Source organism: Dermochelys coriacea, chromosome 1 (genome assembly GCF_009764565.3).
Source record: "Dermochelys coriacea isolate rDerCor1 chromosome 1, rDerCor1.pri.v4, whole genome shotgun sequence".
Lineage (NCBI taxonomy): Eukaryota > Metazoa > Chordata > Testudines > Dermochelyidae > Dermochelys > Dermochelys coriacea.
In genome coordinates, this window is record NC_050068.2 from 251132442 (window position 1) to 251149444 (window position 17003).

Sequence of the window (17003 nt, forward strand, 5' to 3'; positions counted from 1 at the left end):
GGCTCCTCGCACTGGTGTATAAACATCTTAATTTTTGCTGTTTGGCCTCGCTCACATTTTGTACCCTATTAGGCACAGTCATTCTACAGCCAGTATAACCTATTAGACTAGTATCCACACCGTCCTCGCTCCTTATATACATTCTCCTACCCACGGCTGTATCCTTTCTTACTTCGTCTTCTTCCCTCTCAATGCTAAAATCTGGCGTGGAGATTTCCTGGACATCTCCCATCCATCTCCCCCTAATTCCTAGTTTAAAGCTCTCTTTATCAGTTGTGCCAGCCTCCATCCTAGAAGTCTATTTCCTTCCCTACTCAGATGAAGTCCAACCCGAGAGATCTGTCCTCTGTCCGTGAATGCCTCCCAGTGGCCATACATCCCAAAGCCCTCCTTATAGCACCACTGCCTAAGCCATCTGTTGATGGTCATAATCTTGTCACACCTTTGTTGCCCTTCTCTAGGAACAGGAAGGATCCCGCTAAAGATCACCTGAGCCTCAATTTCCTTAAGCATCTTCCCCAGCCTAGCATAGTCTCCCTTAATACTTTCCAGCGAGAATCTAGCCGTATCATTTGTTCCCACATGAAGGATAATTAGGGGATTCTTTCCCGCTCCCTTTAGGATCCTTTTCAAACCTCAGATTTACATCCCGTATCTTAGCACCCGGAAGACAGCACACCCTTCTATTCTCAGGATCAGCTCTAGTTACAGGCCTGTCTATTCTTCTCAATAAAGAGTCCCCGATCACATAGACCTGCTTTTCCTGTGACTGTGCTATTTTCCAGTCTCTCCCCTGTTCCCTCTGGCTGCAAGTTCTTTCCATTCCTATTTTCCCTTATAATCCTCTTCAACCCATCCTGTATCCTCCTGGAGCTCATATTTGGTGTAGTCTCCCTTGACTCTTCTGCTTTTCCTATAGGACTAGCCTCTCTTCTCTTCTTCCTTACCCTTCCATCTTCAACAAGTACCTGCTGAGCCCCTTCTTCATTTTCCAACTCTGCAAACCTGTTCCTAAGCTCTATTTCTCCTTCACTAGCCCGTCTTTTCCTCTGCCTGGTTCTTTTAGTCACATGTTTCCACTGACCACTTTCCTCACCCAGTCTCCCCTCAAAATCCCCCAGCCCTGCTTCCATCCATGAGTCTGAGCTTTTCCCTTCAGATACCTCATATCTTTGCTCCATCATCTGCTCAAACCCCTTCCTAAACTCAACGAGACTTTCCACCTGCATCTCCAAACCTCGGATCTTTTCCTCCATCAGCTCTATCAGACGGCATTTCATGCAGAAAAAACTCTTACCGGTTCCCCCCTCCAGGATCATGTACATACCACAGCTTCGACATCCAGTCATCCTCAATGTGTCTTCCACTGCGGGAGTCACTCCCACAGCTGCCTCTGTATCTGTAATCTCCTTCCCACCTAAATCCAATTAATCTGGGAAACACAAGCCACACCAAAAAGACCACCCCCCCAGCAAAAGCAAACCCCAAACAAGCACCACAATACAAACTCCCCTGTTTAGAGCTCTGTTTGCTAGTTCCTGTACCACTGCAGCTGTCTGTGCCACTGCCTGACTGGCTGGCTACCTTTATAGGACCACTAGTCAGAAGCCCCACCCCCTAATCAGGGCTCAGCTGCTCTCCCAGCACAAAGCCCCTACACACACACGCACACAAATACTAAAAATACAAAACCAAGTACAACTACCTTCTCCTCCAACAGAATATGCTTTCCAAAAAGAAATAAGGTTCAAGCCCTACCCTGAGGATCTTACAATCTAAAGTCAGACTGAGGGATAAGAGCTTGGCTGTTAAAGACCCTCAGTGCACAAGCTGATCTGCACATGCAGACTCCTGTGCCCATATGGAGCTCCACTGAAGGTGCAGAGAGTGGAGCTCCATGCAGGAGTCTGTGTGAGTGGAACAGCTTTCAGCATCCAGAGCTTAGATTGCATTAGTGCCCAAAATGTGTTATCTAGTTACGTGGCCCTCACCACTGTATTGTCTGAGCACTTTGAAGTCATTCGTGAACTTTATCCTCACAATAGCCCTGTAAGGTAGGGAAGAACCATCCCCATTTTACTGATGGGGAGCTGAAGAATAGTATAGATGAAATGACTTGCCTGAGGTCCTGTGGTCATACAGGAAACTTGTGGCCAAGACTGAAGCTGCACTAAGGTCTCTTGAGTCCTAATCTGCTACCCTATCCAGAAGACCATCTTGCTTACTTCTTCAGTATCTGGCAAGTTAGGCACTTCTGGTCACAGAAAAAGGGTTGAAAAGCCAGAGGGAGAGATGATGGAGGAATGTGTTGCCCATAAACCTGAAAAATAAGCCAGTGAAATATGCCCCAAAATACCTCAATGGGTTGCACTCCTAAGTTAGTAAGGAAAAGAGATAAAACCATTGTGAAAACTATTGACTTATAAGGTAAGGTAAATCTTTGTGTAAGGAAATGGTCACAACATTAAAATGTCTGGTGTTTTATCACATGCAGTGTTGTGCCTCCTTTTTTCCTGCTTTCTCCAAAAAGGAATCTATTTCTGGACTAAAACATACCCAGCACTGAGTGACATTCAATGTATAGATGTGCTACACAAGGGCTTCACGTGGCATTTTAGCATGACAACCCACAACCCTCTCAGGCATACCTGCCAATATTTGAAAGCTGCAATTAAGGATATTTGGAGAGAAAAGCAAATTTCAATGCCTTTGAAATACAGTGGGCTAAAAGAGTTTTTTGAGAAAGGGAGTCAAAAAACAAATGGAAAATATTTTGTTAAAAATATATCAGGAATGTCCCTCCTAAATAGGGATGTTTGGCTTTGGGGATGACACCCAGTCCAGGATCAGACCGTGCACAAGCTGCTGAAGTAAGTTCAGCTACTTTGAAGTTAGAAGCATGGAAATGCCAACAATTATGTAGCATCTGACATATGAATTCACTGAGGTGTAAGTGAAAGTTGAGCTCACGCTCTACCGCTATTGGTCTGGCTCTTTTTTCTTAAGTAAACAAAACCAATTTTCTTCCATAGAAAACCATCTGTTTGTGTTTCTTTATTTTGCTTTCGAAACTGCTAATTCCCTAAAGGAACTGAGGCTATTTGAAATAGCAAAAAAAAGTTTTCCATAATTTAATACTATTTCTTTATGTAAAGTTTGAATTAAAACGTATTTATTATATCGGATTACCTTATAATTATGTTAATTAGCGACTACAGAAGTAAGCAAGGCACTCACAGGAGGGACACCATGGACTGAGCATGACTCTACAAGTCAGAACCAACTGAATTCCATTCTCAGCTCTGCCACTTATTCACTTTGGGCCTGATCCTAAATTCCTTGCTCACCCAAAACATCTGTTGAAATCAATGGGAGATTTAAGTGCACAAGCAACATAGGAAAAGGGCTCGTGTGTTTACCTACAATTAAAAAAAAGAGAGAATTATGTGGAAAATACAGGGGAAAGGTTAGTTTTAAGGGGCAAAGACACAAAATCATACACATCACATAACATATTCAGAGCCCTTTGTTTCTGGTTTTTGTTTTGTTTAAAAATTCCCTGGAATTTATTGGAGTTTATTACAAAAATTAAAAAACAGCTGAAATTAACTTTACAGTTTTTGGGTCAATAGCAGGGTCAATATCGGGGAACCGGAAGACAGTGGGAAAAAAACGACAAATAGAGAAAAGAGTATTGAAAGTAAAAGCAGTTTAGTGCTGTGGTTTAATGCTGTGAAGACACCATCTACTCATGCTGCCTCCTCCACCGCTTATCCTTCTGGGCCCACTCTAGAAGGAGAGATGACAGCTTGGTTACTGGATCGCTCACGTTATCAAGCCACCATCTTCCTTCTGCAGTGGGGAGCCCAGGCTCCGCCCAGGTTACTGAGCCACATCTAAAATTCGGGAAATAATCAGTAAAAACCAAATATTAGCTTTTGTAAAACCTGGGAATTTTTCAGTAAAAATTGATTAAAAAAATACAAAACAAAGGGCCTTAAATATATGTGTATCAAAGTGTAGAATTATTTGCATAGTCACAGAGAGGAAGGATGCTCTTACAGTGAAGGCACTGAATTTGGATTCAGGAGATCTGAGTTCATTTCCAGGCTCTGCCACTGACTTCCTGTGTGATCTTGGACAAGTCACTTAATCTCCTTGTGCCTCAATTATTTGTCTGCAAAATGGGGCTAATAATATTCCTTCCTGCCCATCCTTTGTTTCTCTTATCTGTTTAAACTGTCAGCACTTAGGCCTGGTCTACACTACGAGTTTATGTCGGATTTAGCAGCATTAAATCCGAATTAACCCTGCACCCGTCCACACAACGAAGCCATTTTTTCAACATAAAGGGCTCTTAAAACTGATTTCTGTACTCCTCCCCAACGAGGGGATTAGCGCTGAAATTGACATCACCATTTCGAATTAGGGTGAGTGTGGATGCAATTCAAAGGTATTGGCCTCCGGGAGCTATCCCACAGTGGACCATTGTGACCACTCTGGACAGCACTCTGAACTCGGATGCACTGGCCAGGTGTACAGGAAAAGCCCCGGGAACTTTTGAATCTCATTTCCTGTTTGGCCAGGTGAGTTCATCAGCACAGGTGACCATGCAGAGCTCATCAGCACAGGTGACCATGCAGTCCCAGAATCGAAAAAGAGCTCCAGCATGGACCGAACGGGAGGTACTGGATCTGATCGCTGTATGGGGAGAGGACTCCGTGCTATCAGAACTACGTTCCAAAAGACGAAATGCCAAAATATTTCAAAAAATCTCCGAGGCCATGAGGGACAGAGGCTACAGCAGGGACGCAACACAGTGCCGTGTGAAACTTAAGGAGCTCAGACAAGCGTAACCAGAAAACCAAAGAATCAAACGGACGCTCCGGGACAGAGCCCCAGACATGCCATTTCTACACTGAGCTACATGCAATTCTAAGGGGAGCCGCCACCACTACCGCACCCCTGTCTGTGGACTCCAATGATGGGGTACTTTCTGCCATGCCTGAGGATTTTGCAGATGGGGAAGATTAGGAGGAGGAGGACGAGCTTGGGGAGAGCACACAGCACACCATTCTCCCCGACAGCCAAGATCTTTTTATCACCCTGGCTGAAATACCCTCCTAACCCAACAAAACCGGAGAAGGGACCTCTGGTGAGTGTACATTTTTAAATATAATACATGTTATAAAAGCAAGCATTTTTAATGATTAAGTAGCCTGAGGACATGGGATGCATTCGTGGCCAGTACTGCTACTGGAAAATTCTGTTAACGTGTCTGGGGATGGAGTGGAAATCCTCCAGGGACATCTCCATGAAGCTCTCCTGAAGGTACTCTGAAGGCCTTTGCAGAAGGTTTCTGGGGAGAGCAGCCTTATTCCATCCTCCATGGTAGGACACTTTACCACGCCATGCTAGTAGCAAGATAAAGATAAAGAACGGATGTTGCTTGAATGCCAGCAAACACCGGGACCATACACTGCCAGGCTTTGTCATGCAATGATAATCTGGTATCATTCCATGACAAAGCCTGGCAGCGTATGGTCCCGGTGTTTACTGGCATTCAAGCAACATCCGTTCTTTATCTTTCTGTGTTATTCTCAGGGGAGTGATATCGTTCATGGTCACCTGGTTGAAATAGGGGAATTTAAGGGAACATTCAGAGGTGGCCGTTCCTACTTGGCTGTTTGCCTGTGGCTGAAAAGAAATCCTCCCTGCAGTTAGCCACGCTGTGGGGTGGGAGGGGAGGCATTGGTGCTGAGCTGTTCGCGTTTGGCTTGCAGGGATCTTCTCTGATACCAGCCAGGCGGTGGGGGGAGGGGAAAAGCGATCATTCCATAGAATTGAATCGGGGGAGGGGGTTAGTTTGGTTTCTGCTGCTGCACATTAACAGGAAAACACAGCACTAAATGGCCAACTCAACGGGCTTTGCTTGGTATGGGAGAGGAGGGCGCTGCTGTTATGAAGGTTGCAGAAGCCGAAAGACTATAGTTTACCATGGCCTCCTGCAAGCCGAATTCTGTTGCCTGGCCATGCGTGTGTAATCTGTAACACCAAAGCCGCAGGCACTCAACATAAGATGCAAAATGTGACTTTGTACCAAAATCACATGTGCTGTGTAATGTGAATAGCGTTGTTCACCGTGAAAGAGTATAGCCATTGTTCTGTAAAATGTGTCTTTTAAAATACTTCACTCCCTTTTTTTCCTCCAGCAGCTGCAAATGTTTCAAGCCTCCCTCCTCCGTCCCAAAGGCTATCTCAGATAAGGCGGCGAAAAAAACGCACGTGCGATGACATGTTCTCTGAGCTCATGCAGTCGTCCGGCACTGACAGAACTATGTGGAGGGACACAATAGCAGAGTACAGGACAGTGGCCGATGAACGTGAGGAGAGGTGGCGGCAGGAAGATCAGAGGAGGCATGAGGAAACGCTGGGGCTACTGCAGGATCAAATGGACATGCTCCAGCATCTGGTGGAGGTTCATGAACGAGAGCAGGATCACAGACTGCCGCTGCAGCCCCTGCTTAACCTCCCTCCATCCTTCCCAAGTTCCATAGCTTCCCCACCCAGACACCCAAGAACGCGGGATGGGAGGCTCTGGGCCTTTTTCCCAACCACTCCACCCCAGTGGACAGCTCAAGCCACAGAAGGCTGGCATTCAACAAGTTTTAAAGTGGCTTTTTCCTTCCCTCCTACTCTCCTCCAACACCCCACCTGGGCTACCTTGTGAGTTATCTCCCTATTTTTATAATCAATTAATAAAGAATACATGTTTTTTAAACGATAGTGACTTTATTTCCTTTGCAAGCAAGCTGTGATCGAAGGGGGGAGGGTGGGTGGCTTACAGGGAATTTAGAGGCAACCAAGGGGGTGGGTTTTCATCAAGGGGAAACAAACAGAGGTGTCACACAGTACCCTGGTCAGTCATGAAACTGGTTTTCAAAGCTTCTCTGATGCGCAGCACTTCCTGCTGTGCTCTTCTAACCGCCCTGGTGTCTGGCTGCGCATATTCAGCAGCCAGGTGGTTTGCATCAACCTCCCACCCCGCCATAAATGTCTCACTCTCACAGAGATTGTGGAGCACACAGCAAGCAGCAATAACAATGGGAATATTGATTTCTCTGAGGTCTGACTGAGTCAATAAACTGCGCCAGCGATCCCTTAAATGTCCAAATGCACACTTTACCACCATTCTGCACTTGCTCAGCCTATAGTTGAACAGCTCCTAACTACTGTCCAGGGTGCCTGTGTACGGCTTCATGAGCCAGGGCATTAAGGGGTAGGCTGGGTCCCCAAGGATAACTATAGGCATTTCAACATCCCCAACAGTTATTTTCTGGTCTCGGAAGTAAATCTCTTCCTGCAACCATTTAAACAGACTAGAGTTCCTGAAGACAGGAGCGTCATGAGCCTTTCCTGGCCATCCCACGTTGATGTTGGTGAAACATCCCTTGTGATCCACCAGTGCTTGCAGCACCATTGAAAAGTACCCCTTATAGTTTATGTACTGGCTGCCCTGGTGGTCCGGTCCCAAGATAGGGATATGCATTCCATCTATAGCCCCACCACAGTTAGGGAATCCCATTGTAGCAAAGCCATCTAGTATGACCTGCACATTTCCCAGAGTCACTACCTTTGATAGCAGCAGCTCAATGATTGCATTGGCTACTTGCATCACAGCAACCCCCACAGTAGATTTGCCCACTCCAAATTGATTACCGACTGACCGGTAGCTGTCTGGCGTTGCAAGCTTCCACAGGGCTATTGCCACTCGCTTGTGAACTGTGAGGGCTGCTCTCATCTTGGTATTCTTGCGCTTCACGGCAGGGGAAAGCAAGTCACAAAGTTCCATGAAAGTGCCCTTACGCATGTGAAAGTTTCGCAGCCACTGGGAATCATCCCAGACCTGCAACACTATGCGGTCCCACCACTCTGTGCTTGTTTCCCGGGCCCAGAATCAGTGTTCCACAGCATGAGCCTGCCCCATTAACACCATGATCTCCAAATTGCAGGGGAACATGGTTTTAGAGAAAAGTGTGTTCATGTCCTCATCACCTTGATTCCGTCTCCTCCTCACCTGGTTTTTCAGGTGCTGGTTCTGCATACACTGCACGATAATGCATGAGGTGTTTACAGTGGTCATAACTGCTGCGGTGAGCTGAAAGGGCTCCATGCTTGCTGTACTATGGCGTCTGCTCCTGCTCAGGCAATCCAGGGAAAAGGGCGCGAAACGATTATTTGCCGTTATTATTATGCTGTGATTATCTGACGGAGGGAGGGGCGACTGACAACATGGCTTACAGGATTGTCTTACAGGGAATTAAAATCAACAAAGGGGTGGCTTTGCGAGAAACAGAATGGCCCCCTCAAGGATAGAACTCAAAACCTCAAGGTTAGAACTCAAAACTGGGTTTAGCAGGCCGTTGATTTCACAGAGGGAGGGAGGCGAAAATGAATACAAAACAAATCTGGTCTGTTTCTTGTTTTGATCCACTTCATCTATCTTTATACATCTTGCTGGCAGCAGACTGTGCAGTACGACCGCTAGCCATCGTCATCTCCTGGGTGCTTGGCAGAAAATGGTGCAGTATGACTGTTGGCCATCGTCTTCTCCTGGCTGCTGATTAAAAGACAGTGCACTGCCGGTAGGACTGAATCGCCATGAAACAAAACTTAAAAGGGAAATGACCTGGCTGAGTCACTCTCATGTTTGCCCAGGCACCCCTGACCTCATCAAGATTGGTTAAAAGAGCACGCAGGACTACATCGACGATGGTTATCAGTCATACTGCACTGTCTGCTGCCAAAAGGCAATAAACTGCTGCTGTGTAGCAATGCAGTACCACATCTGCCAGCACCCAGGAGACATACAGTGATGGTTAGCTGAACGGGCTCCATGCTTGCCGTGGTATGGCGTCTGCACAGGTAACTCAAGAAAAAAGGCGCAAACGATTGTCTGCCCTTGCTTTCACCGAGGGAGGGAAGAGGGGCCTGACGATGTGTACCCAGAACCACCCACGACAATGCCTTAGCCCCATCAGGCATTGGGATTTCTACCCAGAATTCAAATGGGTGGCGGAGACTGTGGAAACTGTGGGATAGCTACTCACAGTGCAACGCTCCGGAAGTCGACAGTTGCCTTGGTACTGTGGACGCACTCCTTCGACTACATGCACTTAGAGCATTTGTGTGGGGACACACACAATCAACTGTATAAAAATGCTTTCTACAAAACCGACTTCTATAAATTCGACCTAATATCATAGTGTAAAGAAGGCCTTACTGTCTGTTTGCATAGCACCTAGCACAATGGGGCCCCAGTCTTGTTTCGAAGCTGTAGGCTCTACAGTAATAGAAATAGTAACAATAAATGATTATTGCTGAAGTAAGGGACAAAATGCATATTGTATTGACCAGAGATGAGACATCCTTTAACATAAGAGAAGAGTGGTAGCCCTATTTGGGGCCGGTGTGGATTTGAATAACTGACGTAGCCTCTGTGCCTATATTTCCCTTCTGAAAAATGAGTGTAATAGAACTTATCTATCTTATAGAAGGATCTGTCAGAGTTTGTACAGCCCTTGGAAAATCTGAAGTGGCACATGCCGTCTTAGCTCTGAATAAAGGGGATGTTCTAACCTGGCCAGGCATTCTCATTTTATTGTACATATTGTCTGCATATCATCTGGAATTGTTCACTGCTTAGTATTTTTAGTATGTAACATACATTTTCACATGAAAATTCCATAAAATATGCATTATATATGAAAGCTGATGTAGTGAATGAAGAATGGACAGAATCCAGTCCCTGTTGTGAACCTCAGAGGCCCCAAATCTTCACAGTTTTAGTCTAACCTTGCATAAGTGCCTCTTCCTAATATACTCCATGTCAGATTTTAGAAGAGACAAGATCCTTTAATTTAAACCGTACTCAGCTTTACTAGGGATCTTTTTAGATGTACTTTCTCTGCCCTCTGCTGACAGAACTGAATAATGACATGTACAATCTCTGTGACAGGTTTCAGAGTAGCAGCCGTGTTAGTCTGTATTCGCAAAAAGAAAAGGAGTACTTGTGGCACCTTAGAGACTAACAAATTTATTAGAGCATAAGCTTTCGTGAGCTACAGCTCACTTCATCGGATGCATTTGGTGGAAAAATCCAAGACAAGAAATGGTGAGAGAAATGTTCTCTCTCTCTCTGTTGTAGGGCTGGAGCTTTGTTATTTGTTTGTTCTATTATTGTCCCTGTTGGCTCCTTTTTAGAAAGTAAATTCATTGGGGTGAGAGTTGTGTTTGTTTATATAATGTTTTCTATCAATTGAATGTATACTTTCAGGGTTATGTAAATTAGGCCCAAATCAAGGTCTGCTACACAAAGAGCAAATAAACTGAGTTTGGACAAGAGATCACCACGGGAGGAAACAGTATTCTCCCCTCCCCTATCCACTACTGTGGTCCATTGGAATAGCACAAGTTGTTGCCACTGTGAGGAATTTTGTAGTAAAGGTCCCACTGGGCACACTGTGGCCCCACCCTCAACTGCCATGACCTTGCCATGGAGAAACTCACCACAGCGCACCATTCCAGGGTGCATTGGTCAGTAGTCTCCAAGGTAGCTCTTCCACAGCCTGCAGCTCCAGCAGTTTCCAGTACTTAATTATCTCTTTCTTCCTTTCTCCCAGGATGTTCCTGACTACCAAAATGTCCAAGAGCTCCCTTACCTGGATATGGTGATTGCAGAGACATTGCGCATGTACCCACCTGCATTCAGGTATACCTTTTCCCTCTAGCTCCTAGAGAGTACATCATTAGATAAATACAGTGGCAATCTGTTTGGACGCCCCATGTTCTTGGCCTCTATGTAGCTATCAGTACTGCTTGTGCACTTGAGAGATACAGTGGGGCCAAATGAATGAAGAAGACTGGCTAAGACTGCTCTACTTAATGCACCCTTTTCAAAGCCAGCTGGTCAGGAGTCTCTTTACACTGTTCTTCGGGTCCCCCAAGCCCAGGGGAAGCAGTATCTTTGAAGCAGACTAGCCTTAGGAAGTCACATGGTTCTTCTTTGCTCCGCTTCAGAGATCAGAGTATAGAATTACGTAACCTACTGGCTGAGTCGGCCCATCACCCTATTAAACCCCCGATGTTCTGAAGATTGTGCATGTCCCTTGCTGTATTCAAAACCATGAATTGTACTATGTGCTATATATAGCTCATTCTGTAGTATAACATTCTGCCCTAGTACTGTACTATACCATTATATCTAACTCTAGTGCCTCCATCCAGTGGGTATTCGAAATTTTCCTTAACTGATATTAAAATAATTTCCCAGAGAAACACTCCTTAGAAATGTTTATTTCAAAAATGTGGAAGGGAATAAAGAAATTAGCAAACCGTGTAAGATCACAAAACTGTAACAGAACACAAATCTCAGCTCTCAGGATGGGTTTTTCAAAAGCAAACCATCATTAGCCTAACTCTGTTTCTATTGAAGTCAATGGTAGAGCTCCCCTTGATTTCAGTAGGAGTAGAGTTAGGCCAGTGCTGAGCACTTTGGAAAATCCCACGCTATGGTAACAAGTACCTTAAAATAAAATAGCTGAAAATTAACTCCTCTTTTACTTACTCCCAAGACTTGAGGGCAGGATCTTCCCAGATTTTCTATGGAGTTGCACAGGGTTATAAGGGTTAATTATGCTTGCTCATAAACGACAACATTTTACTCTGAAATCCGTGGTATATAAATGGAAGTTCCTATGCCTGTTAACCATCAGGGACATTTGAATTTCAACTCTGTCTGAAACACTGGGAAACAATCAATGTTTGTCAGATGGGAAACAGAATTAGAAGAGAAGGAAGTTATGTTGAAGCTTCCATTGATGTAATTTGTGGTTGTTCCTGATCTCTATCTAAGGCCCAGTGCATTGCAAAGATGCCAGATATATAAGACAAGAATAGTGCTGTATTCCAGAATACAAAGAAATAGTGACAGGTTTCAGAGTAGCAGCTGTGTTAGTCTGTATCCGCAAAAAGAAAAGGAGTCCTTGTGGCATCTTAGAGACTAACAAATTTATTTGAGCATAAGCTTTCGTGAGCTACAGCTCATTTCATCGTCTGATGAAGTGAGCTGTAGCTCATGAAAGCTTATGCTCAAATAAATTTGTTAGTCTCTAAGGTGCCACAAGGGCTCCTTTTCTTTTTAAAGAAATAGTGAAAATTCAATAACAAACAAAATAATTTTACTACCATGAGTGAGAGAGATTTAAAAACAATCTGAATAAATAGAGAACTTCACTCTGCAGAGCTGGTGGTCCAGTACCTTTCACCAACATCCTATTCACTTTTCAGCAAGAGGGAGGACTTGACAATACTTTTCTCCAGGCTTTGGTTCATAGTTATCTATTTTTATTTAATTTTGTGTGAGAGAGAACATAATGCTCTGAATAGTGCCAAAGTGTCAGTCCTAGACACTGAAATCTTCTATTTATTCACTAAATAGGTACAGGGCAGGCACCAGTAATCATACATAGTACTCCAGTCATGAGGTCACTACTGATCTGGAGGAAGCACTTTTTAGGGATGAGATAACAGTTTGGCCTCCAGGGTCCATGCAGTCTTTGGTTTCTGCTGAGACTGTTCATATATTATTATTTGTCTTATTGTACCACCTACAGGCCCCAATCAAGATCAGGGCCCTATTTTGCTTGGAACCGTTCACACATATAGTAAGAAAGAGCCTTTAATTTGAAAAGTCTACACACTAAGTGGACAAATCAGATGAAGGATGAGAGAAAAGAAATATTATCCCCATTTTACAGTTGGGAAATTGAGGCACTGAAAGATGAAGGATAAATTTTTCAAAAGCACCTAAGTCTCATTTTCACACATGATTTAGGCACCTAGGTGCTTTTGAATTTTTTACCCTTCATCTTTTATTGCTTGAAATTCAATTGGATTTAGGCATCTAAGTCGCTTAGGGTAAAAATTTGCAAAAGCACCTAAGTGGCTTGTGCAAGGTCATGCAAGAAGTTTGTAACAAAACAGGAATTAAACCCAGATCTTGAGTGCTAGCGCTTTAACTAAAAGACCATCCTTTCTCTCTAACAAGGGAGCCAGTTCTGGTAGCAGTTTCTGTGATTTTCAGTGGCTAATGAAAGGAGACCATCAAACTAATTTAACATGTAGGATATCAAACAGCCATCAGGAGGTAACAATGCACAATAGGAGCTGGGGCCTCTAGTTGCTATGGTAATAGAAACATTAAATTACTCATAAAAACCTCCCTTAAAAGAACATTATGAAGGGTTGCAAAGTCAAGCTCTCAGAAGTTAGGAAATGCCAGAATAAAGTTAACCTTTAATCTGGTCCCCTTATGTGTATGCATTATGATAGTCTCTACTGACATGACCACATGGCTATTTTTTCCACAGGACCCCTGTCTCATTTGGGGCACAGGGTGGATGGTGCTCACTTAGTGAGCAGCTATTCAATCTTTTCTTTCATCCTCATTGTTCAGTGTGTGGCCCCAGGTCTCCTTTACTGCACACTATTCAAACTGTGCTCTGAAAACATAATTATGAATTCCCTCCTGGGTTTTTTCTATGAGCTCATCACTATATAGCTGAGAGATTCACAGACATGAATTAATTTATTTTCGCACACCCTTGTGAGGTGAGGGAGTGGTATTGTCTCCATTTTACAGATGGGGAACTGAAGCATAAATGGATTAAGCTCAAAAGTGTCCATTAATTTGGGGTGCCTGAGTGAAACCTAGCACCTGATTTTTCAGCATGCTTAGAATTACACAGCACTTTGTGTTCAAGCCCAGCTCCTATTGACGGCAGTTGACTAAAATCATTGACTAAAATCTCCTGGTTTGGCTTCAGTAGCCTCTGGGAGATGGGGCCTTATTCCAGGAGACTCCTGGCGACACCGAGAGGGTTTGCAACCCTATCCACTGCTCAGACCTCTGCCTCTTGAGCTGAGTAACTGGTTGATAGCAGCAGTAGGTTGCCGTTCTGTCTGTGCATCAGTGTGAGACACTTTGCCAGTGGGTTTCATAGATACTTGCTGACAACAGAGAAATGGTGAGGCTCCGAATGGGAATCTTTGGCTCCATCCCAGGCTCTGGAGGGCAGTGTGTTCTCGTGGGCACAGAATCTTCTGCCCATTTCCCCCAAAACCTGATCCCTTCTGCCCTGTTCCCTCCCCAGTCCTCTCTCTTCCCGATTCTTGACTCCTCATCCCAATTCCATTCTCCTTACCTAGCCAGCTCAGGTTTCTTATCCAAATCCCACTCTCCTTGCCTGACAAATCATAGTTTTCCCCTGGGGAGTCCCCATCCCACACGCCTGCCACCCCACCCTTCCAGTCTCCCTGCCAGTCATTCCCACTTTCCCCCATGCTTTCCCACCTCCTAGTCCCCAGTCTTCTTGCCCAGCCAGTAGCAGTTCACTACCTCCTCATCGGCTCAGTCTCTGACCCCCCTTGGCCTCCAATTCCTACCCTCTCCCTTCAACCACATTTGCCATCCCCACTGGTCTTCAGTCTGTGTGCTCAGGCTCCTTGTCCAGTTCCATTGTCCCATCACCAGCTCCTTGTCCCAGTCTCTTTCCCCCACATCTTGGCTCCTCATCAGATCTGTCCCCTGCACCCCACTGATTCCCAGTCTCCTTGCACAGCCAGTCCCAAGCTCTGTCCCTAAATCTTCATTTGATCTGTCTCCCACATTTTGCTTCCAGTCCCAGTCTGCTTGCCCAGCCAGTTCCCAGTCCCTATCTCTCTACCCCTAGTTCAAGTTTCCATCACCCTCTTTCCTGTCCACTAACCTCCAGTACCAGTCACCCCCCCCCCTCCAGGCTCCTTGTCTCAATCTGCTCCCCTCACCTTTGCATCCCTTCCCCTGGTCTAGCTTTTATCCCCTCTGCTTTCAAATCAGGATGCTTCCTCCCCCTCATTGCCTGAGTACAACAGGGGGGCATTGAGAGCACCGGAGAGACGTGCTCCCTGTTCTCAATTACAGTGTCTGGAGCTAGCCTGCAGCAGCACAGAGCTACAATTGCAGAAAAAGTCCTGCTCAGGCCTGGGCTGTAGCATGCCCAGTGCAGACAGAATCTTTGGAGATTTTTAGCTATTAAACTCTAGCAAGTCTCTACTGAGCATATACAAACTGCAATATTTCAGAGGCTTATAACTTGGCCAAATTTTCACAAAGACAGCAACAGTACATCCCTGATACAAAGGGCAACCTCTTCCAAATTTCAGTCTCTGCTCCAGAGCATGGAGATGCTAGCACTTCCCAAAGAAAATGTCTCCAGAATTTTTGAATATGGGCAAAACAATACATTTTCCCCTTAGCCTTGTTCTCAGAAACAACCGAACTATTTTGGCTGAAATTTTCAAAAATTTCAGCTTGAGGCAGACGCCTGGCATGAGAAATCAGAGTCCAAATGGAAGGTTTGACAAAGTTATAAGTAAGTGAAAACGGTCTAATAATGGGACGTGTCAGGCAACCTTAATAATAGTGCTACCAGAGCCTCCTATAGCAGCAACAGTTACCAATTTGGGATGAATTCTAAATCCTAGTCTCGTGCTGCAAGGATCCATATTTCATTTGCTGTTCCCCGAAAAGTCCATGCTCTCTATGTTTATGGTGAAGATGATTGTAAATGCCCTTTGTGTGGCAAGCAACTGCTGCACTGCTTATCTGCCAGTGATCACCATCTTGCTTCCCTAATCATTGTAAAACCAACACAGATGACTTATTCAATGGCTGTTTTCAACACCCTGCCTTTGTACTTTTATTTTTACTCATCTGGGGTCGGTGACATTTAACTGTTGCAGGTTCACTCGGGAGACATCGAAGGATTGCGTAGTGATGGGACAGCATATTCCAGCTGGCGCCATAATAGAAATTGCAGTTGGACCTCTACATTATAACCCTGAGCTCTGGCCAGAACCTGAGAAATTCATCCCTGAGAGGTATGTAGGATACTGCTCATCATCTCTTGTACCATTGTCCTTATTTAGACCATTTAGAACAAAGTCCTACCTTAAATGGTGTTTCCTGTGTGGCTAATAAAAAAAGAGCACTCTGTGTGTAAGCAGTTTGTTCCCAGGATGCCAATCCCATGCACTAGAAATGCATTCAGTGTATGGATATTCAAATGAATACACCAAGCAACCCCCTTTGCTGCATAATTCCTGAACCCAACACAGCCCCAGCAATCAGCTGTTAATGTGGAGCAGGTAGACACCGTATCCAGCATCACCTCCACCCAAGTAGTTGGCTACTGGTAGATGAGTCTTAAATAGGAACCAATGCCATGTCTGTGGTTGCCCACCTGGCATGGGTATAACCTGTTCCTGATCAAATGCTGCTACTTTGGCCACTCCTGGATATAGAAATTCAGAAGAAAAATAGGCTACCCATTGTATTCATTTGCATGTAATTACCCAGAATTCTCCTCCAGCCCATGGCTGTTTCAGAGCAGCCTTTCTGTCTGAGATCTTGGAACAGTCTGCATGTGCTGCTAGGGGCTTACTCCTGTACCTGAAGCCAATGGGAGTTTTGTCTTCAGTGGGAACAGGATAGCGTTCCAAGTTCTTCATTCTGCTTGCAGGACAGACTTTCATGTAAAGCTTTTCTCACTTTCAAACTGGGTCTTAACTGAGTTCTGTTTGTATAACAACTGCATGGAGAAGAGACTATCCTGCAGCTGCAGAGGTTAGCAGACAAAAAGTGCTCTTGGAATTATTGCAGATCCAATACTATGTAGAAGCACAGTTTTGATTAGTGGACACAGCTGGTAAGACCTACATCTCAAGTTACCATCTTGTGAAAGTTCTAGTACAAAATGCTAGCCTCTCAAACACACTGGGTGTGATGCAGACATTCTAAGAATAGCTCTGAAGGACTAATGTAACTATACATGTAAGTGGGTTTGTATGGAGGAATCCTCTTGGAACAGTCAATCCTGTATACTAGTTGTCTGTTTTCTCTG

At 44.8% G+C, this 17003-nt stretch overlaps 1 protein-coding gene across 12 annotated transcripts in view; it reads left to right on the forward strand.

The window, feature by feature from the left end:
- Window positions 1-17003, forward strand: part of TBXAS1 (thromboxane A synthase 1) — a 333339-nt gene that overhangs the window by 311184 nt on the left and 5152 nt on the right. For all 12 annotated transcript variants that reach the window (XR_006282785.1, XM_043519073.1, XM_038398078.2 and 9 more), the window contains 2 exons: window positions 10683-10771; window positions 15844-15981. Coding sequence is in view for 11 of the 12 variants with exons in the window: in XM_043519073.1 (XP_043375008.1) it covers window positions 10683-10771; window positions 15844-15981 (227 nt within the window). In the remaining variant the exon portion in view is untranslated. The remainder of the gene's footprint in view (window positions 1-10682; window positions 10772-15843; window positions 15982-17003) is intronic.